The 27,463-nt window shown below is 39.7% G+C and overlaps 1 protein-coding gene and 1 non-coding gene across 2 annotated transcripts in view; both read right to left on the bottom strand.

Annotated features, from left to right (window-relative positions):
* Positions 1–12,326: 12,326 nt before the first annotated feature.
* On the bottom strand, positions 12,327–12,401 carry Trnas-uga (transfer RNA serine (anticodon UGA)). Its single transcript has one exon. It is a non-coding gene; the product is annotated as a tRNA-Ser (tRNA).
* A 4,753-nt stretch (positions 12,402–17,154) lies between these two features.
* Positions 17,155–27,463, bottom strand: part of LOC126183714 (RNA-binding protein with serine-rich domain 1-like) — a 105,489-nt gene continuing 95,180 nt past the window's right edge. The window contains exons 8-9 of the mRNA XM_049925901.1: positions 22,003–22,129; positions 17,155–18,638 (exon numbers count right to left, since the gene is read on the bottom strand). Of these exons, the coding sequence (XP_049781858.1) occupies positions 18,500–18,638; positions 22,003–22,129 (266 nt within the window). The 3' untranslated portion in view covers positions 17,155–18,499. The remainder of the gene's footprint in view (positions 18,639–22,002; positions 22,130–27,463) is intronic.

The raw sequence follows: 27,463 nt of genomic DNA, 5'->3' as shown, positions 1-27,463 counted from the left end.
GAACTTGCAGTGGAAATACTCAGTCTACAAGATCAAGTCAATCTGGATCAGATATATGAAGAATTTTGTGAGGTGAAAGATAACTTTACTCACTGTCTCTCTAAGGATGGTGATGATCTGTCTAAGTGGGTGAAATTCTTTATACTAGTGCCTCAACAAAAAGTGACAAATCTCTCTCGGCTCATATGCATTATACTACGTGCACCAGGTTCAAATGCAGTTGTGGAATGAGTGTTTTTGATGATTAAGAACAATTGGACTGATGAAAGGAACAGGTGTTCACCAGAACTCATAAAATCAGAGCTTCAAATTGTAATAAATTTTGACATGCACAGCAAAGACCTTTTTAAATGACAAAAGAATGACAGTACATTACTAGATGAAGCTAAATTACTTACAAAGTACCTTGGTGATATGAAGAAATAGGGTTTAAGACGTAAATGTGATTTTTGATTGAAAATGGCATTTAATAAAAATATGAATGCCTGTTTCATTACAAAATATGTCCATGAAAAATCTTACTTTTTGTGTGTAGAAAGTGGCAACCCTAGGTACAGTTGTAATCATTGCTCTTAGTTGTCACTGGATTTTGGGTGTAGGGAGTTGTTGCATTGCCTCCAGTTTCTCCTCACCAGCACACATTCCAGTCAAAATCGGGACATAACCAAGGAACTTAACTCCCTGACACGCAAATAGGCATTTCTCCAAACAGAGATTCATGCTAGCACAAGACACCACCTGCAATACTTCTCCCAGAGTATTGCAGAACTCTGCAAAATTCCGAGATGATATTATAATGTCATCTACAGAGAAAGCGACTCGCCTAGCAATCCAGGACAGAATCCTGCATATGTATGAAGGTCGCAACACTTACATTCAATCCAAACGGAAGCACAGTGTACTCATAACTCTGGTTGTTTACTAAGAAAGCCATATATTTCCTGGATTCCTCAAATAATGGAATCTGCTAATAAGAAGTGGTCAAGTCTAGAGTAGTAAAGTATTTTGCACCTGCCTGGTCAGGCCAGTCCTGCTTGGTAACAAATATTTTACTGAGATGATAAGCATCCAGAACCAATCATATTCCAGTCCCTTACTTTTTCACAAAGAGTACAGCATTATTATAGATGCTGTTGGAATGGTTGATTACACCCCATCCCAACATCCTGTTTATTTTGTCTTCAGTTGCCTTGTGCGTCACCAGTGGGAATCTGATAAGTTATAAATGTTCTGTCCTGGTTTTATTTGTAAATGTCAGATGCATGATGATAGAATCTCCCTGGGCAGTTTTGGAAATCAGACATGAACAGGGCTATTGACTGGAACAGCTTCTCCTGCTGCTCAGGAACAAGGTGGCAGCTTTTGAAGATTGCCTCCCACAGTACCTGCTAATCACAAGATTGTGCACCATTGTCCTCATAAACATGTCCTGGGGTGCAAGTCCCTCTCCCTACCTGACTAGATGCGCACTCCAGCACTGTGGTTTTACTGATTTTATCCCAAGCTAGCCCTCACATACGAAAACCGAAGTTTTACCTGTCATCCATTCACACTTACGGAAACAAGCTCTTCATGTCAGTCTGTTACTGCTTTTATATTACCAAGTCAGTCTGAAATGAAAAGGGCCGGAACAGACACTTCTGGCACCACAAGGGCGGGTTGACAAAATATTGTCTCACCAGCTCCCAGTTTCAACAGAACTTGCTTATTTACTGGTTTTGATCTGCTGCCAGTCGCATCATGAATACAGAGTGTGGTCACTGGGAATGCCAGTAAGTGAACTCTCCTGCTTACCGATGAGAAAAATGTCTTGGAAATAGGTGTCACAATTGCAGCCAAATCCATAAGAATTTCAAAATGTCATAATTCTACTTGTTGGCTTTGATAAATACATTTGGAGAACATCTGTTCCTTTGCCAGGACTACTAATGAATACTGTGGACAACTGACCTTCCTTCCTGTTTCAGCTGACACATCCAGTGGGAGTGTCTGAATACTGCTTAGGCATTTGCCGCCTCGACATCAGCACTTTGTTCTGCTAGAGTAAAAATTGGTACTCTTGCTGGAAGCGTAATAGCATTGTTACTATGAATTTGTTGCCAACTCCATTTTTTGTTACTCTGGGTGGCCTGCTTCACAATTATGTGATTTCTCTGTGTGTCTGGCTGACAACTTTAAGGTGGCAGATTGTTTTGTGCTGGCCGTGAAGGGTTTTGAGAATGGAGTTACCCATTGCCAAAGGACTGCTCTTGTGGTGCTCATGAACTAATCACTGTCAAATGTCTTTTCTTTCTGTCTGCTTGGAATTCGTCCAAGGCAGAAAGGACTTCGAGTGAATTCCTGATAGTCAAGGCAGGCACCATCAAGAATTACCTTCAAGCCCACTCAGGCATTCTGCGATAGATTAATAAGATTAACTGTTACATTTCTACGGGGGGCTCTAACTGGCGGACACTGAAAATTTGCTGCAGAAAAACTCACGCAAAGTGCCTCCGTTGGAATTATAAACTGGTTCTGTCATCAGAATTCTCCTCGCTAATCGCTGTTGAACACTATTCTAGGATCTACATGTACATCTACATACTCCACAAGCCACCGTATGTTATATGGCAGTGTGTACTACGTTCCACTGCTAGTCATTCTCTTTCCTATTCCATTTGCAAACAGAGCAAGGGAAAAATGACTAAAAGCCTCTGTATGAGCCCTGACTTCTTGCATCTTATCTTCATGATCCTTACATGAAATATATGTTGGCGGCAGCAGAATCATTCTGCAGTCGGCCTCAGCTGCCAGTTCTTGAAATTTCCACAACAGTGCCTCACAAAAAGAGCATTGTCTTCCCACCAGGGATACCCATTTTAGATCATGAAGCATCTCAGTAATACTTGCATGTTGATAGAACCTGCTGGTAACAAATCTAGCAGCATGCCTCTGAACTGCTTTGATGTATTCCTTTAATCCAACCTGGTTGGAAAACCAAACAATTGAACAGTACTCAAGAATGGGTCTCATTAGCATTCTATATGCCATCTCCTTTATAGCCGAGCTACACTTTCCCAAAATTGTCCCAATAAAACCTTCACTGAGCACTTGCCTTCCCTACTACCAACTTGGTCATTCCATTTCATATCGTTTTGCAATGTTATGTCTAGATATTTGACTGATGTGACGGTGTTCAGCAGTATCCTACTAACACTGTATTCAAATGTTACAGGATAGTTTTTCCTAAACATCAGCATTAACTTACATTTAAAGCTAGCTGCTATTCATTACAACTACTATAAATTCTGAATCATCTTGTGTACTTGTACAGTCACTCAATGACGACACCTTCCAACACATCACAGCATTGTCACCAAGCAGCCGTAAATTGAGCAATATTGAGTGAGGAAAAGTTGAGTCAATTTGAGGAAGCTGTTACAGTGCCTGCCTGTCATGTCCTAGCACAAGTGAGCCTCAGATGTGGGGTAACAGCCAAACGAGTTAATTTGTTGTCTTTACAGTAGGAGATAGAAGTTGGCTAAATCTCTGAAGTTGCTGACGTAATCAACCGGATGTATGGTGAAAGTTAATTCCTCAAATTTCTCCCATGAAGGCATTAGTAAATGGGTTGGAATTTGCATAGCAAGCAGAATTTTGGCTATAGGTATGTGAGATGCTTCTCACAGGAGCCAGTCTGTCATTCAGAAGTAAGGAAGCAGCTGTGGTGAATGAAAAGGACCTCTCTTCTTCTTCTTCTTCACTTAACTCCTAGGGAGGCGATGGATGAGGGCACAGGCTATGTTCGTGGACTAAGTGCTCAGCCGAGTTCGGGGCACGGCATTCTGCAGGAAATGGTTCCCTGATTTGGTCCCTCAGGATAGTGTTGGCACAGATCAAAAGCGCTTCTCCCCTAGGCACATGATTAGCATGGACTACCAAAAGCCTATCATTTATTGCTGCATAGAGGTTCTCAGGTTCTACACCTAACTATTTAATTGACTGAATATTTCCTCACTTAGCACTTGACACTCGTTTTTGAGTTTATTACAGTAAGAATGTGATAATCCAGCAGGCTTCAGAAATTTTCTCATTTTTTTTAGCTCAGCATGGTTGACAGTACAATTGAAATCATTTGACATTGCACTTTATCAGTAACAATTATTGTCTGCCCCACTGAGCTGTTATATACTTGGCAAGATAAGCCAGTTGCATTGTTAGCTTTGTGCTAGTATCAACAATTCTTTGCTCACTAGACCTAAATTTATAGTACATGCACTCGCATCAGTGTTGTGCAGTTTTATTTAATAGTTATTTAATAAAGCCATTGTACTGCATCAATATTCAGTCACTTATACAACAGTCAAATAGACTACAACATAGTAAAAAGTTCTTACATACAGCCAAAATGTTTTCCAAACAGAGCAAAAGTGCACCTAAAATGGCAGATCGCAAACATCTGCACACTGACAATCTACCAGAAACAGGACATCAAAAGAAAATAGGGGGGAAAAAGGGGAGAACTGAAAAAATATTATGAGTGGATTTAATATCGCATCTTCAACTATATACAATATTAAAAAACAAAAATAATAGCTAGAAAAGTTTGTGTCACAATGTGCTTCAGTCATATGTCTAAATGTTAGACAACTTTAATTAGAAACTGTAGATGAAGTTTTGTACAAGTGGTTCAGTGTTAGGAGGGCAGAGGGAAAGCCAATAAGGGGACTATGTTAGTTGAAAAGAACAAATTTTTTCACAAGGAATTACATCTGCCCACAGATGATGTTCTTTCATTCTCAATAGGATGGCATCATAATTCCAAAATTTGTCATGTTGGTGTACATTAAAACTATAGGCTTTGTTCCATTATTTTTTTAAAACTAGGTTTTCAAAAATGGCCTTAATAATCCAGTCTTGACAGATCCCAGAGCATGCCGTATCATCGAGGTCCTACTGTACTTTCTACTTCTTCCACAAAATCTAGGACTGACTGTAAGTTTCCTTCTGTTTCTTCAATTCTAGATTACACAATTGTAGGCTGCAGAGTTCGTTTCATCACTATCTCTTGAAATGTGGCTATCTGTCCATAAAAGATTCAAGAGCACCTGTCTTTTCATCGACCCAGTCAGCTACTTCATTCACTTACTTATCAAAAACTTTTGAGCTTACTATTCAACTCGGTTGCAGCGTCTGCATTTTCTAGTGACATTTTGTCCAACAGCTGGACATGGGCTTTTAGTTTTTCATCCAAATAATTAGTTAGTGAACTAATTTGACTTCGTATTCCTACTTTCAGTGAATCAAGTATCTTATTAGTAAGATCGATTTGAGAATCTAATTTCTGAGCCATCTTTTCAATGGAGCTAGCCATCTGAGACATCATCATCTGGAAAGTACCAAGGCTGTCACTAGTGACCGACTGCAAAACACAACTTGCCTGTGTGGGAGACACAATAAGTGGTATGTTTGGCGTCGTGATGGCAGCGGCGTTGACGACTTCAGCAGAGGTGGATGGATTGGTGACAGAGGCAGCAGCATTGGAGGCAGCAGCACTAGTTGTGGGGACATCGTCAATTGCAACTACAGGTGCTGCAGCAGGTGGTGGCACTGTTATGCAACACTGTGCCCCCCTCTTATTATGGCTAGTTGACCATCACCATGCAATTCTTGCAGTGCCAGTCTACCCTTCTCTCATAATTCTACCTTAATTCTTTACACGATGATAAGTCTCTATCTCCCTCCCCCCCACCCCCCTCAAAAAAAAAAATCTTTAGTGATAAGTGTCCTCTTTGCACTATTGCCAGAAGAATTTGTTTAATCTTACAGGAAAGAATATAATGCCATCACTGTGGTTATGTGCCTCAGATCTTAGGAAGGGCCGGAATCCCTAAGGAAATGCTTCAGTGAGAGGTGCGGATGGGGGGGTCATAAACTTTGCCTCAATAAAAGATACAGAAAATATAACACAGAGAGAGATTCTGAAAGCAGAACAGAACAAGGTACTCTTAACTGAGGGTAGCCTGCACTGTCATAAACACATTCACAAATGGACATATAGAAAGTGCCTGGAACTAGAACTACACAAGATTAACTGAGACACATCAGAGAGAGAATATTGAACTAGTGATCCAATCCGAGCGGCATTACCAAACTCTGTCCAAAGTACTGTACAGTTAAATTTTACTGCAGCACGGCTGAGCAAGCTTGTAACAAAAATGTAGTTGGGGGCAAGATGGCAGTTGGTGGTCCTTCCAAGATGATGTTACAGAATGAGCTGGAGCAGCGGCAATCAGGGGTTTTGTTAGCTGGCCAGCACTTCATACTAGTGTGACTGTGGCTGAAAACAGTAGTTCTAGTGCAAACTTAGTGGGTGGTCAAGTTGCTAGCTTCCACCTGCTGGGCCATAAAAATGGTCACTTCCTTTTTGCTCCATGTGTTTCCTAATCTGGCGTAGAATCAGCCATTGGAACAGATAGCTTTTCTGTATTTGTGTGCATATCACGACCAAAACACATTCTGTATAAACCTGAATCTCTTTAATGGTCACTGCCATACTCAACAGCTTATTAGTTCCTAGCACAATGTAGGCAGCCAAAATCTGTTTACGTATTTCATTTCCTTTGTATGTGGGGAATTACTATTATGTTTCTTTCCTTTCCGTAACTATTTTGATCCTTTAATTTGTGGCTGAATTTTGAGGAACATTGAAATAAAATTAAGACATTATTTATGGATACAGCTGTGGTTTGTTTCTCATAGAAAGGTCCCAAATCTGTCACCTAATTTAATATTCACTGATGACTTCTTTACTCATCGTTTGTTTCAGGCCTTGTGTGGCCACCCAAGCACACGTCACGGCATGTGGCATTCTTGGGGAGGGTTCATAACAACATGCGTTATAACTTCAACGGTTATTACACTGAAAAGTGTTACATGGTTCAAATGGCTCTAAGCACTATGGGATTTAACATCTGAGGTCATCAGTCTCCTAGACTTTGAACTACTTAAACCTAACTAACCTAAGGACATCACACACACAGCCATGCCTGAGTCGGGATTCAAACCTGCGACCGTAGCAGCAGCATGGTTCCAGTCTGAATTGCCTAGAACCGCTCGGCCACAGCAGCCGCCCATCACATGTTAAAATGATTTAACATTATAGTAAATTAATGCAATGGTAAACAAAAAAATATGTTTAGTATTTAACATTGGGCAAGATGTGACAAAAAACTGTTACCAGAGTTCAATTGACACCCCAATACTCAGAAAATAATCAGTAATTACAAAAGTTGTAACTTTAGGAAGAAATCAAGAATATAGCAGACTATACTGTATTAACATGTGGTCAAGATCAGCCTCAATGTTATTAGTCTATGAAATGTGATTTATGAGGACCAAATTCGGCTAACAAAAATTCATGCCATGCGCAAGCCTAACATCAGAGCTCCAATGTACCGAGCAGGTTAAAGTTGTTTACAATATTTTAATATCTGCAGGTACAGGTAAAACACTTGCAGATGCTTTGAGGATAGAATTTTTCTTATCTATTCAAATCTCCCCGTAATGGTGTGCTCTAACTTCCAGTATTTGAAACAAGCATATTTTTAAATGCGATTGTAGGCTTTCTCGGTGTACTCCAGTGATGAACTCTTCTCGGGTGATCAGCCGAGTGGTGGCGTCGCCTTGTCACAATGTTTCGTACCCATCATCTTCAAGCGAGGATGACAGGTATGAAACTCATCAACATGTTGCGACAAGACGATTCCACCACTCGGCTAATCACCCAAGAAGAGTCCATGAAAGCGTTTTTGTTATATGGCCTTACTTTACGTATGATAAATCCTGCTCTCATGTAGTTACACAAAACAGAAAAGTTAAAGTAAATGCAGTAGTTTTTGCTAATGCACGATTTGTGTGTCTCATTAAGTTAAGTGCTTCAGTGAATCTTTCATTTATCCACATCATGTTTGAAGTCCCATAGTATGAGTATCTCTAATACATCTTTACTTTAGCTAAGGGTGTCATGCAATCCAAATACAGTGAAGTATTCTATCCAGTTGCTTGCTTTTAGAAAGTTGGTAGCTGGCTGTATGCTGCCTGAGCCAAGAGGGTCTCATTACAGAGACTGTACACACATTTCACTCACCCAAGCATTTCTTTAATGATTTTTCTGGATGTAGTATGATGGCACTTTCTCAAAAGTAATGTCTTCCTGTTTTATTACAATAAATGTATTCTGACATGCCCTGTTACAGTTTGTTACCTTCACCTTACATGTTGTCTTATCTGTAGGGCTAACCTCTTGTGTTCCTTTGGTAATAGGCTGTTGGTACTATCCCAATTCAACCTAATATTGCAGAATGTAATTTGGTCGTCAGTTGCAAATAGATTTCTATTTCCATTTATCGGTTCCAATAATTTAATTTGTCACTTTCAGAGTCCTTCTGAAGACTACAAGTTAATTTGTCAAAATTGGTAAAGTGAAATAAAAATATACACCTATCAAAAAAAGTTAAGCATACAATTGGTTCTCATATCTTGAAATGTGATAGACGTTGTATACTGTATTTTTTGATAAGACAGAATATAACACAAAGCAAAACTACACTATATGTTCTCTTTGAACCAATTATCAAATGAAAAGTAACATTACTTGTAAAAACAAAAAAGTTGCAATGTCCCACAATATCAAAAAAACATAAAACGGCATGTTCAGTGCACTGTTCAATAATGCGTAGGTCATCCATGAGCCCTCAGGCACTCTTGAAAGTGATGAGGCACGTCAGTACCAACTCGTTGCAGAACTCTTGAGACATATTGTCCCACCCCTCAATGGCAGCAGTCCTGTGAGTTTCAATCATTAATGGAAGATGTCGACAACTAGAAATCGCTCTTTTGAGCAAGCCCGATGCATGCCTATGCAATTCATAGCCAGTGAGCGTGCTGGCCAATCCATTCTTCAGATCCCACATCCTCTGTCAGATGCTCACACACACACACACACACACACACACACACTCTCTCTCTCTCTCTCTCTCTCTCTCTCTCTCTCTCTCTGCGAGCAAGATGCGGTCAGGTGTTATCATCCTGTAGAGTGAACCCTTCCCCTACAGTCTCTGCAAAACCACTGACTGTGGGTTGGAGAATGTTATTTTCCTACACTGCAGTAGTCATGTTGCCTTCAATTGGAATGAGTGACGTGTGGCGGCCATGTATGATACCTGCCCAGAATATGATTGAGCCACTGGATTGTTGTTAATGTTCCACAGTCATCGAGGGATGACTGCATTCTCCTGTTTGGCTCCATATGTGAACAAATTTGTCATCAGGGTGCAAGTCCATTCACACTTAATCTGTGAACAGCATTTTGGTGCATTGGTCTCATGTCCAACGTTCAAGTGCTCTAGCCCATCTTACCTGAGCACCCCTGTGATGTGGACGAAGTGGTGGAGCCTTGAGATGTCTTCAGCTGTACAACCCCCATCATGAAGTCTGTTGCGAACAGTTTGAGTACTTACGATAACCCCTATGGCTTCTCAAAGCTTGTGGCACAGAGTAGTCTCTGTCTTTGTAGGCTATCTCCATGCAGATATCATTACCCACTGGTCCTGAGCTGCTGTAGTTTTGTGTGGATGGTCTTCAAGATGTCAACTCACTACAGAATGCGTTTCCTGGAACTTTTTCCACATTCTGGAGACAACACTTTTATTAATGTGAACAATATTTAGAACATCAACTTGTCTCATGTTTTGTCCCATCAATGTGATGATTTTGATATGGTCTGCCATTGACAGCCTGTTCTGAGGCATTGTGCTGCATTACCAGACACACAGCAACTGTGCATTCAGAAGAACTCAGCTCTGGTGTACTGTATTATTTACAAGCCATGATTGCATGGCCCCTGATGAGTCAGAGGGGCAATGATGAAAGAGTTCGCATTATGTACACAGTCACTTAAACATAAAAGGAATGTCCATGGAGCCTATTCGTGGGTAATTTGGAAATATCATTAACTTTTTTTTGATGAGTGTATGTACAATTGTTGGCAGAATTTTTATTCTGAAATACATACTACAGTTGCTGAAAAATAACAGCTACGAATAAAATAATAATCAACCTAATACGTTGAAAGTGCTTGTATGGGAATTAGCAACAGTCATTTTGTCCCCATAAATAGTTTGGTAAATGAATGGCAGCCTACTCTTAACATTAGCCTTCTGCAAAAGCCTAATACAACTGGAGTGGGGCAGTTGGGCCAAAAGTTGCCCACTATTGAGTGTTATCCTCAACAGCCCTTCACAGTTTTGACATGTTACTCAGTATGATTCCTTTACAGAAGTTTGTGTCATCCTCACAATCCAAGTCTTTAAGCCACAATCATGTTCCCCATGAAATGTCCTAGTAATATAATAAACAGTATTCACAGAAGTGTTTCCAGAGATTTTGTTTGAGCTTTCTTTAATACGGAAGTGGTTGTGCTGGTCAGTCCCCATTTTGGGAACCCCTGGTGTGTCAAATATCTACACCACCATCACGTGCTATCTTCCCTGAAGTGCTCACCATTTAGTTCTGCTATAGAGACATGAGAAAACAATGATATTACCTAATTCCCTACCTCCCCCCCCCCAAAAAAAAACACCTAAATGCAACAGCCCAGCAGCCCTCAGTAAGCCAATTTTTAGAAAATGATGTTGAACAATACGCAATCTACTGAAAGATGTATATCATGGGAACAGAGGAAGTTTTGCAGTACTACTTTTATGTCACTTTTTTCCCATATAACTTCATCAAAGTCAGTGCAACTATTTGTTCTCCAAAACCATTCAGTAATCCATTCTTTCCATATTTCTTCTGCCAGTTGGGAAGATTAATTGCCCCGTGCTTACAAAAACTCGTTTAGTCACACCTTCACCAATGTAAACAAAGAAAAATCAAAGAGGGCAGCTAGAGAGAGTGCACTAGAATGTTGAAGCCAACTGCAGCTAAGTAGAACAAATTTTTGACTAATCTGCTGAGGTGTTGTCCCAAAGAAGGAACCAATCATCAGGTTTCAATTGAAGTGTGTGTGAAATTTCAGGCAGCAAATGTTCCCAATACAATTTCTTTTTTATTTCTATTTTGAGAACTAAACACTGTGTAAGTTTCAACATCACCTCTGCAGTAAAGAAAACCATCACCATTCTCTTTTTGAAGGACTAGGATTTAAGACAGTGATAGGTGCACCTTCATTTTCAAATCATTACATCTTTGTTTGAAAATTGGTTAGAATGTCATAGTAACAATGTCATCTTTCATCACTTGTGGGAAAGCTGGTCACAAAGTAAGGTGTTCCTCTTTCAAAATATTCAAGTATTTCATTGCAACATGGTAAATAATGTGTCCTTATTGGAAATTAATTATGCGAAGCGGTGTGCATGGCAAACTAAATGAATACGGTAAAATGTTGAGGGTCTTCAGGAAACATTTCTACACAGAAATTAACCAATGCCTACCTCCTAGAAATCTGTACAAGAGGTCTGCAAGCCAATCTTCTGCCTTCCATTGTATCACATTTTTATGTTCAACAATAAACAGATATGCTAAAATTGCTAGATATAGATAAAGTTTTCAACTAAAGAGTAAGCTAGGAAAATGTGGAAAGTTTTTAGCCAGGTAGTGATAGGACTTTTTGTCAAAAAACACACTATTTTCTCAATGTAGTCCCATTTCACATCAGTGCATTTCATCCAACATTTTTCAGTAAGTAGATGCAATACTTGCAAAGCGATTCTACAAGTCTGCAGAATACAAATCTACTGATGGCATCCATAACCTCTTCATTTGATTAAAAAAGTTTTCCAGTTACAAATTTCATTAGAAATATGTAATAGGAGGGAAGTCAATGGGTGGAGATTCTGGTGGATATTCTAATTTGTAGTTCAAACTCTTTTTTAACTTCCCCATTCCCAAGGTATCCTTGTGGGTGGAAGACCTGTAACATTTTCAGCTTTTATTTTTTTACCGTTTGCAAACTACTCAATAAAAAGAATCCTTTTTGTATCCCAAAAATACTCGCCATAACTTGCTTTGTCTTTTTTGGTGCTGCAAATGCAAAACCCTTTGTCCAGCAGCTTCAAGAAGCTATTGTGAGACTAGGTACCTGTTATCTCAAGCAAAGGGCTGCTCCATACAAATAAAACACCTCCCTGATCATTACAGAGCCACTTCCACAATTAACAGTCACATACAGCAATTCTTTCCATGTTGGAAATAAATTTTTAGTCACAATCCACGACACACACCAACATTCAAAGCTAATCATAAGTATATCTTTAAGATGAAACTTCCTGGCAGATTAAAACTGTGTGCCCGACCGAGACTCGAACTCGGGACCTTTGCCTTTCATGGGCAAGTGCTCTACCAACTGAGCTACCGAAGCACGACTCACGCCCGGTACTCACAGTTTTACTTCTGCCAGTACCTCATCTCCTACCTTCCAAACTTTACAGAAGCTCTCCTGCGAACCTTGCAGAACTAGCACTCCTGAAAGAAAGGATATTGCAGAGACATGGCTTAGCCACAGCCTAGGGGATGTTTGCAGAATGAGGATGTTTCCAGTGTGCGCTGATATGAAACTTCCTGGCAGATTAAAACTGTGTGCCCAACCGAGACTCGAACTCGGGACCTTTGCCTTTCGCGGGCAAGTGCTCTACCAACTGAGCTACCGAAGCACAACTCACGCCCGGTACTCACAGTTTTACTTCTGCCAGTACCTCGTCTCCTACCTTCCAAACTTTACAGAAGCTCTCCTGCGAACCTTGCAGAACTAGCACTCCTGAAAGAAAGGATATTGCGGAGACATGGCTTAGCCACAGTTCGAGTCTCGGTCGGGCACACAGTTTTAATCTGCCAGGAAGTTTCATATCAGCGCACACTCCGCTGCAGAGTGAAAATCTCATTCTGGAAACATCCCCTAGGCTGTGGCTAAGCCATGTCTCCGCAATATCCTTTCTTTCAGGAGTGCTAGTTCTGCAAGGTTCGCAGGAGAGCTTCTGTAAAGTTTGGAAGGTAGGAGACGAGGTACTGGCAGAAGTAAAACTGTGAGTACCGGGCGTGAGTCGTGCTTCGGTAGCTCAGTTGGTAGAGCACTTGCCCGCGAAAGGCAAAGGTCCCGAGTTCGAGTCTCGGTCGGGCACACAGTTTTAATCTGCCAGGAAGTTTCATATCAGCGCACACTCCGCTGCAGAGTGAAAATCTCATTCTGGATATCTTTAAGATATTATATGGTGATGCATCTGAAAGATCCAGTACTTCATTTACAAGAGGCGCTTTAATGTATTTATGGCCCACTCCGCCACTTCGTCAGAGATTACGCACACAGGATGAGACAAGCACTGCAGTCTCACTGAACGTTAGTCTAGACCCAAACAGTTGCTCTCTTCTGTAACTGAATCCATGTGATCTAGAGGTGCCCAAAGTTACTTTAGCTGTAACATGCAATGTGTGATTGAAATGGTTTTGCCTAGCAAGAAACACCTGTCTGGTGATGTTACAGTGGTGATGCCTAGCAACTCAGATAATCAACTTCCTTACATTAAATTCCCAAGTCACTATGAACTTGTTAAAGATTAAAATCATGGTTCTGTTGGGGCTATCAGTTACTTGACAAAAAGCCTTGGAAATGTTGAATTGAGCAAAAAGCTACATTCCAGACAAATTATTTAGCAGACAGTGATTAATTTGAAGTGGAAACAAATGAGTTTCTTGCAGTTAGAAAAATAAATTTTATTGGCACATAATTACTTATAGCAGGCCTGTTCAGGTGGTGGCTATGCAAGCAACTGAGCACATACTTGCTCACTGCCTGGGAAGTGAGTGCTTGAGATAAAATGAGGTGTGAGATGTTACTGCTGTGTAGTGCAGGGGAAGTGTGCTGTCTTCAGAGGACTGGCCACGTGTTGGGTTTGTCGTAGCCTTGACAAGCGGATATACTTACTGCACAGTGCCCCTAACCCAGATACAGTGGAGAGAAGCTCATTTTAAATTCATTAAAGACAGCATTATGGCTGGTTTAGGAAGTTCAAAGTGAAGGTCAGGTACACCAACATCAACTTACAACCTATCAGGACAGGATGTCTAGCTACAGACAGAGCTTATAAAGCTACAGGGCGACAGGTAGTTGCTAGATAGGTTTCATGACAAAACAGAACTTCCGGTGTTGTATTGTTGACACTAATATATACTCAGCAGCTTGCCATCTGCATAGGATGGATGTAAATTTTATTTGATCAATTATTAGCTTTTATAATGTCAGTTCTTCAGCAATTAAAAGTAATGTAAGTTTCATTTCATTGTTATTTCTCATCAATCTCAATAGTTTTATAAAATAATTTTGGCATGAAAGGCATTAATTAGCCACTGTGATGTAATGCATCTCCATAGAACTAACATTAGTAGCTGCAGAACAGATTTGTTAACAACAGTATCTCGTGCTGAGCTGCCTTGTTCTGATACCTCCCTCCCCTCCCACCACTTTTACTCACCATGAGCCAGTTGGTTGCTCACAGCTGAGTCATAAGGGTGAGTCAACTTGCAGGTCCAGATTGGTGAACAGGCCTGCCTGATGGCATCAGTATTTGCATAGAAGTACAAAACCTAAAATGAGCAACCCTGCGAGAAGCAAATGTTAAGCTTTAGAAAAAAATTAGTAATACACGAATAAATGCTTTGAGATGATATTCCTGGAACTTGGCATGTAATATACTAACAGGCTGACTGTAAAGTGAGAGTTATGCTGTACCTGGCATTCTGGCCTCTGGTGTCAGCTACAGGAACTATGACGCATGTCAATACAAAAACACTCTTATTCACAACACACAGTCAGTAGGTCATGGATGTTGGACACAAGTACAACAAAAATGTAAGTGTCTTGGAAATTAATTTTCATTTCCACAGTGAGAATAAGCTCACATACATTTACATATGTTGTTGTAGAAACAAAATTTTAAAATGTTATTACTAATTATAATACAAACAAAATTTTTGTATTTATGACAGACCTTGAAACATCACAAAATGCAATGGATTGGTCTTACACAACAAAGTGGGAAAGAGAGGTATGATGCTCTCTGTATGTACACTTTGAGAAGTGGGTATGGCATCTAAATAACGAAACCCAAATTCTGCATGACTGGCACTTTATCTTGAATCACTGCCTGGTACTGAATGGTTTGAAATGCATTCTGAGCAAGTGAAGATTAAGTCTTTCACAGCTTGAATACATCTAACTTGCTGCAGTTCGTCAGTAAATACACACATTTTTAACACATTCCTTGCTACTTATCAAAACCTAAAACTGAGCTTTATTCATTTAAACAAAATCCATTTTTTAAGTGAATGCATACATTTTCTTCTTCCATTATATGACATAAAACTGAAACATAAACTGAACTGCAGTATATTACCTATGTAGCATGAACTACGAACTGTGCATTAATACAGGATTTCAAGTATCACACACAATTTGCTAATTTGTTATTTTCCCTTTTTAGTATTAGCAAAATATTACAGTTTAGTGCAAATACATAACCACATCATGCCACAGCCCTCAAGTCAATGTGCATTGATCATACAGGCATCTGACATTTACTTTATTTTATTTGGATGGCACTATGCATTTAGGGCACATTAAACCACAATTTTCAGTCACGTGAGTTGCTTATGATACTCGTTCTTTTGTCCCTTCCCTGAAAAGCAATTCCCGGAAAATTCCAGCCCACAGAGGAGGGATGAAAAGATTTATGTTTTCCATTTTTAGAATTTCATTTTCAGTTCTGGAAAAATAAGTTTACTGTAGGATTATCATCACACATTTCATTTAAATATAAATTAAAAACATCACAAACACAATCAAATTCTAAAAATAAATAAGACTGTAAGAAACACATTATTTCTACAGAACACTGGACATATTCATAACCCTATGGTTATAATCACATTCAGTAACTGGACACTGGTTTGACACGAACAACAATTATGTAGCAAGTGGACACTGGTTTGACACGAACAACAATTGTACAGGCAGGTAACTTTAAATGAATCCTCATGCTTCCTCACATTTATTACTTTCTTTATATATGACAGTAATTTACAACCACTAAAACAATAAATTATCTGATTGTGCTGTTCACTCCAACAATCATGAAAATCCCACTAGTAAGATATTACCTACGTGCAAAAAGTTATAGCATAATTCCAATACATGGGCCTTAAAATAGATCTTCAATACACTTTGGTTTCCTAAATGTACTCTGCAACATCAACGATAAGGTGCAAAAAAAATTCAGAAAGTATACATACAATTATAGGCAAGCCTTTCATCTCACTTCATTCACAAGTTGGAATGAAAGCTGATGAAATTTGTACTATGTACCCATTTAACATGTACTAGATGGAGACTTTGAAATGACAGCAAATGGAAACAAGCTAATGTGGGTGAAAATGTTCTAACATACACCAGTAACTTTTCGAAATGCATGCGCCATCCATTTCTGAAGTCTCACTCCAGATTCTACGAGAAATCAAACACTAATCGTGATTACATTATTCAGTCACAAATTGTACAGTCCTTATTCTAGCCAACCACTTCTCACGTTGATGTGATCTGAAATACCGTGTTTACTCGAATCTAAGCCGCACTCGAATCTAAGCCGCACTCGAAAAATGAGACTCGAAATCAAGGAAAAAAATTTTCCCGAATCTAAGCCGCATCTGTAGTTTGAGACTCGAAATTCAAGGGGAGAGAAAAGTTTTAGGCCACACCTCCAAATCGAAACAAACTTGGTCCATTGTAATATGAGACACAATTTAGGTCGAATAAACGACGATACAGCTACAGTAGTTTGGTTCGAGTCGTAAGCTTAGCAGTTAAGCTGCACCACGTAGCCATTGCTATGCGTCAGTCGCCCTGTCCGTATTTATACGGGTACCCTTCCTTTTTCACGTGCTTCGTCTGGTTTGAATTTATTGCTTATTTTTCTTTGATCTGATAAGTGCCGTTCTCTTTGTTATAGGTGTTTACGTCACTCTAAGCTGAAAACGCATTACTGTACTGTCATGCATTGTTTGTCGCATTCTGATAATGAGTGTTTACGACCTGTCACCGTTCGCGGCTTTTTGTGCGCGCTACCGCCGCTTACAATTAAAAAAAAAAAAAAAAAAGAGATGAATCGTCTCATTATCGAAACAATGGCAAGAGACTGCTATTTGTTGTTACTTACACTGCTGCTTTCTTTGGTAATGATTAATAAGAACCAAATAATAGGCTGCGTATCATAGAAGATGTTCTGAACGAGAGTTTAGCGAAAATTTTTCTCCGTTTGAAAATCTTTGCAGACGCCTCTTTAGTACATTATATTCTGCACAGAAATTAGTCATCTTAACTTTAAAAATCTAGTCAATTGCCGTGCTTCAATTCTGACTGTATCACTATTAGGCATAAGAATAATATGAATATAAACATTACATGATATGTATATTCTTCCGCGTTTGTTGTTGTCTCACTCTAGTTTCGTAGTTTATTAGGCAGACAGGATTTAAATGCGATAGCAGCAAATACGAAAGAATGCATGGCAAAATGTTTATATTCGTATTATTCTTATGGTGAAGAAAATACTGCGTGTGATTCACAATTCATGAAAGTTCCTATTAGCAACCATCTCTTCTGACAGGTAGGAAAAAATTCAGAACGTAGAGTTGGCCATATTGACAAACATCCCTAACAGTCTTGCCAGTCGGATTTTCGTAGTACATTGAAATGCTGCTACATTCGAAGATGAACAATACGGAATTTGTATTTACTTCGTCGGATAATGTACGAAAATGCAGTGATTCGAAACTCGGGGCGGAGAAAAAAGCTCGTCTTCCACCTTTTTTTTTAATTTTTTTACTGATGCAGAGGTTTTGGCGCCAGTATTTATCTTTGTGCCTGCAAAGCATGCCCGTGTAGCGCTACACATATTCGAAGGCAGAAGTTAGTTGTGGCGGCACCTATCAACATTTTTCAGAACTTCCACTTACTTTGCACTCGATTCTAAGCTGCAGGCGGTTTTTTGGATTACAGAAACTGGAAAAAAAGTGCGGCTTAGATTCGAGTAAATACGGTAGTTACCAACACAAGATCATTACCTGATAAGTTAACCATGCATTTTTAAACTTACTCTTCCTCCCAATGATAGAATCTCCTAACCTTTAAATGCTTTCCGAATTTTACTACCAACACTAATTTCTATTGCTCTAAAAATCATTTGCACCCACAAATTGGTTTCCACCAGAATAAGCTTTTTAGCCTCCTGTCATTGCTTCAGTTTCATGCAATAATCAATTTGGCAATTATGTTTTGGCCTGTTTCCTGTCATTCCCAGTTTTTGGCAAAAGCATCTCCTTGATAGCATTATTTTTTCTCCTAAATACTGAAAGTGTCCCAACAATCTACACATGTAACACATTATGTACACCAAGAGTTTCTTTACAAACAAAATCAGTGTGAACTACTGGAGCTTGAATAACTGTACCGCCTGCGACGAATAGGTGTTCGAGAACGAGATCTGGAGCGGTAAGGTCGCCGACGAGGTGGACTTCTCCGGCGTGGCGGTGGTGGAGGTGAACGACGCCGATACCTGTGACACAACGATACAATATAACTGAAGCTTTTGTTTTTATTTAGAATAAGTATAATATTAAAGCTCATATAGGGTAGATCAACACATGTTATAAAAAGATCATCCATTATAGCCTCATTTAAAATTAGACGGAAGAGGTGGAGAAAAAGAAGAAATTTTCTCAACATGGCATTGCTCAACAAGTACACTCTTGACTCAACAAGATTCGATTTTTTATCTAATCGAATGGAGGCGATGACATCTGCAGTGACTATTTCTTCCTACCGAATCAAATTTTCAAGTTAAGGAACAGGAATAAATCATTTGGGACTAAATAACATAAATAAATTTATGTAAAACAGATTTTAACTTCAATTGATGTATTTGCCCTGTTGTGAAAATGCAAATTCTAGTGTGTGTCTCTCTCTCTCAAAGAAACAACTGCTCTTTCAGACTATCTTATAATGAACCACAGTATAGGCCAGTTACGACTTATTCGCCAACATCATGCCTTGGGAAATCTAGAAAGCAACTCCTTTTTTTCTACTCAACAAACAAGTCTCTACCCATGGTACTGATGTTGCTTGGTTTCTGGGCAGTTAAAATGGATCCAAGTTTCACACATGGTTATGAATTTGTCCAAAATATTGCTATGAATTGAAGTAAAACATTACAAATCTTTGTTCTGAAATGTTGTTCTACATCCCAATTTAGGTCGGTCAATCACCAATAATGTGGCATCTGATAAGGACATAATTTTTCCACATCCATTCTTTTCATGAAGAAATCATTCACCTTACCTTTTTTTTTACTTCTGTACCCGCATTTAAACTGATTAACCCAGAAAAACAAGGTCAGTGAAATAAAAGTGGTCTGAGAAGAGTTTCCAATATTTTGTGGCAATGTAATTTAAATAGCACTATGAGAATTAGAAAACTACATGAAATGAGTACAAACTCCAGAAAAAATGCTTAAATAGAAGATACACTGCACAAAAGTCTGCCAAAGTTACAACCACAATTAGCTGTGCCATGGGTATTGAAGAGATTGTTATGTCAAAACACCATCAAAAAGAATCTGCAGCTTTATCATTGCATGTTTTCTGTTGGTGCACAGCTTAAAGCTTCCAGACCAACCTGTGTGTGGTCATTTCTGACAGAAGTTACTCACTGAAATCGTATCAGGACATCTGGTTTGTCAGTTTACATTTCTTCACATGAGACTTGGCTTAGACTGTTTGGGTACACTGATTCACAGTACAAGCAACATTCAGCCTCAGAAAATTATAATCAGACTGTTGAGCAGCAACTGCATACCAGTATTGTTAAGACTAGTGTTTGGTATACTATTTGTGTGCCAGCTGTGTTCTGGCCACCCCTTAAATAGTCTCAATACCAGGTCTCAGTCCAACTGATTGTATTGATAAGTTAAAATATGTACCAGATTGGGATTCCAACCCAGATACCTGCTTTTTACAGGTCGTGAGCTACCAATGACAACATCTGAACATGGTTTCAGGACTGACCAAAAGCTTCAACTTGTCACAAGCTCTTCCTCCTGAGGCAGCAGATAAACAAAACTTCCAGCAGATGCTCGTCTCACAGCATTGTGGGAGAGTTTCTGCAGAGTTTGGAAGAAACGGTGAGTGTAAAAAAGCAAGTTGGAACCATTCACTTATTCTTCTTCCATTCCTAATAATAATAATAATAATAATAACAATAATGTATTTTTCCCTTTACTTCATATCATTTTTTAATTTTGAATAACGCAATAAGATAATTACTTAAAACAGTTAATCTCTCATTGAAGTTGAAATCCATAAAGTTTTATTGCTCATAAGATGATTTCATGATAGCTGAAGGTATGAACCTGATTTATACAAAAATAATTTTTATGAGTAAATATTCTTAAATTGAAGATCTGTACAAATATATACAAAGAGCTATAAAGTAACTATGACTGCAGCAATATACCTCATCTGAATGCCCTTCAGTTTCTGTTTTCAGTAAAAACCATTTTTTCTTCAAAAACTTTCTATATCAAAAGTTGTTCATAGTTAAAGTTTTCATCTTCTAGACGGTCCCACTTTTAACAAGTGCAGTTTCCACCTAGTCTTGTAACCCTTATTTTTCTGATAACAAAAATGTCCACTTTCATTAGGAGACCTTGTGAGATCGATCTACAAAATTACATATTATGGTCCATGTTTGGTGGTAACTGGGAATTCCCTTGGGAGTATATGTAGTGTTCAACAAATAGTACATACAATTTTGTCAATTTTACAGTTACCCATTTCATAGTTAAGCCAGATTACTTCCTGCATCACAGCAACTCTATTTCAACTTCTTTTGCTAGCATTCTTGTAATAAAGTAAAACCTAATAGCAAATTTCAATAATTATTCATAAACTCTTCTAAAAAGTAGGAGTGCTGGACAATTAACCAGGCAGTCCCTGTATAGTTATCAACACGCAAACAATAGAAAGTTAGTCCACAAGTAATGTTCATTTTGGTAATACCACTGTGCTGTGAATAGCTACATGAATTTTTCTTTGTGTTGTGTTTTTGTCACGAGTTTATACAAAAAATATACTAGAAATATGCTGCTGCTATATACATTACCTTAGGAAAGCTTTTCACCAAAATAACACACGTGCCAATGCAGGTGTGAAAGCATCAGGTTAATTAGTGCAATGTTGCATCCATCATTTCATACTTATTATTAACCCAAAATTACAGCAAGACACTGGACACTAAAAGTGCAGCTACCGAGGGAAAGCTTTAAACTGCACATACCATCGCCGAATGGAGTTAGCAGTTGGTGGATCTTTGTTGAACTTCGTCCTGAAGTGTCGTTGCACTGTTATGACTGGCTGATGTGAGTGCATTTCAAGCACGACATACGCTTTCTCGGCTCCTGTCGCCATTTTGTCTCACCGCGCTCTCGAGCGCTCTGGCGGCAGAAACCTGCAGTGCGGCTTCAGCCGAACAAAACTTTATGAGTTTTTCTACGTATCTGTAGTGTGTCGTGACCATATGTCAATGAATGGAGCTACAGTGAATTTATGAAATCGCTTCAATCATTTGTAATAGCCCTGTATTTCCTTTTCCTCATGCAGTATTGTTATTGTTGATTATATATAGTGAGAAGGGTTGAATAAAGAAATCAATACGCAAAGGGGAAAAGGAAAACGAACAGAAAGGGAAAGAGTTGTTTTTTCATGGAAATATTCCATTACATCAGAACCTACAGCTGTGATTTCTGGCACTTGTATAATACATTAATTGTAAATACTGAATCTCTACATACAATAACGCTTCCAGAGAACAATTACAACATTTCAGTAGTTGTTATATACATTACTTCACTGTTCAATGTTCACCTTGGTGGTGTACGAGGCCAACGATGCACAGGTCTGCGGGGAGGAGGACTGCGACGAGGTGGAGGTGGTCTTGGTTTGGGTGGCATCAGCACCAGAGCAGCAGTGATCTCCTGCCCATCTATCTGACCTGTAAATTTTAAAATATAATCCCAAGATGAATTACATAATTTACAAACAAGCACGAAAATGTTATTGATCTGATAACAATCTATGTTTTAAATAGAATTCAGAATGAAAAATGATGAAATAGAGTAGCAGAAATTGAAGCACTATAAACAGCAACAATTGCTACAGATGGTTACTGCAATGATAATGATGGAGGAGGAGGAAGAGGAGGAGGAGGAGGAGGAGGACAATAGATATAAGTGAGATGGGACAAAAAAAATAAATCACCAAACAAAAAATGGAGAAGACAAGAAAAGAAAACAGAAACAGAAAAGATGACGAAGACAACAACCGTTCATCTCCATCACCACCATCATCAGCTTCTTCTTCTGCACACAGAGTGCTGCGTTATCACTTTTTGGACAGCAAGCATGTGTGTGATACAGCAATACCAGCTCTTGAGGCATCCGTTCTAATTAGCAGCATAACTTGCAGTAGCTGCACCTGCAAGTCTGGGCTGTACAGTTAGTTGTTCTGCTTGGATCTAAACATCAACTAGCTTTTTACTTGAATATTCTACTTCCTTTTGTCTTTGCAAGAGCTACGTTCACATTTAGTTTTCAAAAGTACACATGGCTATGGCTTGTGACCCGCTGCGGTGGCTTGCTGGAGGAGTTAGCTGCTATCTGGAAGCTGAGTTGGCAACTACCTACCAGCTTAATAAGCCCAATGTGAATTTTACTGGTGATGGAGTGGTAGGACTAGTCCTCTCTCGGCATGCCAGTTTTTTCTATTATCAGTTTAGTCTGCAAGAGAACCCCAATTTAACAAGCAGTTGTCTGAAACTTCCTGACAAATTAAAACTCTGTGCTGGACCGAGACTCGAACTCAGGACATGTACTGGCAGAATTGAAGCTGTGAGGACGGGTCATGAGTCATGCTTGGGTAGCTCAGTTGGTAGAGCACTTGCCCGCGAAAGGCAAAGGTCTGAGTTCGATTCTCAGTCTGGCACACAGTTTTAATCTGTCAGGAAGTTTCATATCAGTGCACACTCCACTGCAGAGTGAAAATCTGATTCTTCAAGCAGTTATTTGATGGTGAATGGTGGACTGTGCCCAGACCCATGACCAATTCATCAGTCATCTGCTCCACAGCTACATATAGGTGATGTGAGTACTATCGCTGCTTTATCACAAGCAAGAATTTCTTTACTTATGATTATTATGGAATTATTGCTTGGTTTACCTGTTTCTTTCCTCTTACAGAGTGACATTGACTGCATTTTGAGAAATTACTTCATTCTAGGAACACTCCAAATGCCAGTAACCCTATTTCCACATTTGATGCCCCCAGGATGTTTAATGTAGGAAACAAAAGTGCCACAAGTTCTTATATAATGATGTAATCACAGTTCAAACATTAAAATTGCCTTTTCTCAAGTTTCATAAAAATTGACTTCCCTGGTTCCTTCAGTGGCCCTTCCATTGGTAATGAGACAGATCTAGTTGGCTTTGCCTCTAAAAGTGCAATACTGAGTACCGCACAATAAATTTGACTGACTGAGATTGGTATTGACGATTTGCACAATATATTGAAAACAACTGCAGAGCTTTAAAAATATTTATAGAGGGTGCTCTAAAGTTCCCATCACAAACTTCTAGGACTTGCAGAGGGAACTAAGGAGATAATATTTTAAAATGGAAACCACATCCAGAAACATACCATTTCCACACTACGACTATTTGGAAATGTGTTGGTAACACGGCCACTTTTACAAGTAATTCATTAGTTATGGCCCACAACATCACTTGTTTTATAATTTCACTCATTGATAATCAAAGAAACAAAAAGGAAACTTAATCAGTTTTCGCAAGCACTATTGATTACAGCTAAAAATTTTTTGGCATTTTCAAAGGAGAGTTAGCACTCTGATCCACTACAAGGTAGGTTCAATGTGGCAATCACTAAGTTCAATGCACACATTGTATCTATGAATGATAATCTGGTACACACCATCTATCACACCTGGTGTCTGCACAATCTGTCCTGCAGTGACCACAAACTCATGCCACCAGATCTTCTTCTGTCTCTACAGGAGTCTTATAAACCAAACTTTCCATTCAACCCCACAGGAAAAAGTCCAGTGGAGTCAAATCCAGTGATCATGGAGACTATGCAACTGGGCCACATCAGCCTATCCATCTTTGTCTGAATCGTTGGTTCAGATGTTTCTGAGCACAATGTGAAATGCGAGTGGATGCACTGTCCTGCTGAAACCACCTGTCTTGATAGACATTCAATAGCACAAAATCCAACAAAATGCTCAGTACTTGTTGTAGGAAGGCCAAGTAGATGTTACCCATAAGCTTAGGTCGAAGCATGTACGGCCCATTACCTGACCATTCAGAATACCTGCCTACACAGTGATACCAAATCTGTGTGGTAATCAACGGACATGAATGGCATGTGGGTTTTCATCTGCCTAGACCTGGCTGTTTCCAGACTTTAGAACACAATCCCTAGTAAATTTACATTCATGTGTGAAGAGAATGTGTCAAGGAAATACTACAGGCTCATTGAAGCAGCAGTGCAGAAACTGCATACAAAACTCAACACGTGGTGCAATATCGGATGGCATTAGTGACTGTACCTTTTGGAGGTGGTATGGATGTAATTGCTGCTCATGCAGAACATACCAAATGGTGCTGGGAGCGACATCAACTGCACACGTAATTGTTCATGTATCATTGATGCGTTCTCTTCTACTTAATGCAGTACGGCCTCTTCCAATTCAGATGTGGGGGCATCTGCTTGGGGCACCGCAGTCACAATTGCTGACAGTGAAGGTATCCCATTCTCAAAGCTGTTGTGTAATTTTGGTGAAAAGAGTATGCAGCAGAGTTTGATGTTGTGGACAATGATCTTGATAAAGGTGATGAGTAGCTCTTCAAATACCATTAGCTTCACCGTACCAAGGGATCATGTTGGTGTAGTGTGCAAATGTGTATTCAACCATGTTGCACTAACACTCACAGACATGTGAATGAGGCTCAAACCTGGTCAGAAGGGTACCACAAACATCAAATGACGTCAGCTAATCCACAGTAAGTGACACCCCCACCCCATGACTACCCTGTTTTATTCTTCATACCTACCTTGTGAACATGTTTTGAAATGGCTGTAACACAGAAATTGTACGTTACTGGACATGGGTTCCCAGTCCCCTCTACAAGTCCTACATCTACATCTACATCTACATCCATACTCCGCAAGCCACCTGACGGTGTGTGGCGGAGGGTACCTTCAGTACCTCTATCGGTTCTCCCTTCTATTCCAGTCTCGTATTGTTCGTGGAAAGAAGGATTGTCGGTATGCCTCTGTGTGGGCTCTAATCTCTCTGATTTTATCCTCATGGTCTCTTCGCGAGATATACGTAGGAGGGAGCAATATACTGCTTGACTCTTCGGTGAAGGTATGTTCTCGAAACTTCAATAAAAGCCCGTACCGAGCTACTGAGCGTCTCTCCTGCAGAGTCTTCCACTGGAGTTTATCTATCATCTCCATAACGCTTTCGCGATTACTAAATGATCCTGTAACGAAGCGCGCTGCTCTCCGTTGGATCTTCTCTATCTCTTCTATCAACCCTATCTGGTACGGATCCCACACTGCTGAGCAGTATTCAAGCAGTGGGCGAACAAGCGTACTGTAACCTACTTCCTTTGTTTTCGGATTGCATTTCCGTAGGATTCTTCCAATGAATCTCAGTCTGGCATCTGCTTTACCGACGATCAACATTATATGATCATTCCATTTTAAATCACTCCTAATGCGTACTCCCAGATAATTTATGGTATTAACTGCTTCCAGTTGCTGACCTGCTATTTTGTAGCTAAATGATAAAGGATCTATCTTTCTGTATATTCGCAGCACATTACACTTGTCTACATTGAGATTCAATTGCCATTCCCTGCACCATGCGTCAATTCGCTGCAGATCCTCCTGCATTTCAGTACAATTTTCCATTGTTACAACCTCTCGGTACACCACAGCATCATCTGCAAAAAGCCTCAGTGAACTTCCGATGTCATCCACCAGGTCATTTATGTATATTGTGAATAGCAACGGTCCTATGACACTCCCCTGCGGCACACCTGAAATCACTCTTACTTCGGAAGACTTCTCTCCATTGAGAATAACATGCTGCGTCCTGTTATCTAGGAACTCCTCAATCCAATCACACAATTGGTCTGATAGTGCATATGCTCTTACTTTGTTCATTAAACGACTGTGGGGAACTGTATCGAACGCCTTGCGGAAGTCAAGAAACACGGCATCTACCTGTGAACCCGTGTCTATGGCCCTCTGAGTCTCGTGGACGAATAGCGCGAGCTGGGTTTCACATGACCGTCTTTTTCGAAACCCATGCTGATTCCTACAGAGTAGATTTCTAGTCTCCAGAAAAGTCATTATACTCGAACACAATACGTGTTCCAAAATTCTGCAACTGATCGACGTTAGAGATATAGGTCTATAGTTCTGCACATCTGTTCGACGTCCCTTCTTGAAAACAGGGATGACCTGTGCCCTTTTCCAATCCTTTGGAACGCTACGCTCTTCTAGAGACCTACGGTACACCGCTGCAAGAAGGGGGGCAAGTTCCTTCGCGTACTCTGTGTAAAATTGAACTGGTATCCCATCAGGTCCAGGGGCCTTTCCTCTTTTGAGCGATTTTAATTGTTTCTCTATCCCTCTGTCGTCTATTTCGATATCTACCATTTTGTCATCTGTGCGACAATCTAGAGAAGGAACTACAGTGCAATCTTCCTCTGTGAAACAACTTTGGAAAAAGACATTTAGTATTTCGGCCTTTATTCTGTCATCCTCTGTTTCAGTACCATTTTGGTCACAGAGTGTCTGGACATTTTGTTTTGATCCACCTACCGCTTTGACATAAGACCAAAATTTCTTAGGATTTTCTGCCAAGTCAGTACATAGAACTTTACTTTCGAATTCATTGAACGCCTCTCGCATAGCCCTCCTCATACTACATTTCGCTTCGCGTAATTTTTGTTTGTCTGCAAGGCTTTGGCTATGTTTATGTTTGCTGTGAAGTTCCCTTTGCTTCCGCAGCAGTTTTCTAACTCGGTTGTTGTACCACTGTGGCTCTTTTCCATCTCTTACGATCTTGCTTGGCACATACTCATCTAACGCATAATGTACGACGGTTTTGAACTTTGTCCACTGATCCTCAACACTATCTGTACTTGAGACAAAACTTTTGTGTTGAGCCAACAGGTACTCTGAAATCTGCTTTTTGTCACTTTTTCTAAACAGAAAAATCTTCCTACCCTTTTTA

This window comes from Schistocerca cancellata, chromosome 4 (genome assembly GCF_023864275.1).
Source record: "Schistocerca cancellata isolate TAMUIC-IGC-003103 chromosome 4, iqSchCanc2.1, whole genome shotgun sequence".
NCBI lineage: Eukaryota > Metazoa > Arthropoda > Insecta > Orthoptera > Acrididae > Schistocerca > Schistocerca cancellata.
Note: the sequence above shows the minus strand (reverse complement) of the source record. Positions and strands in the feature narration are given on the sequence as shown.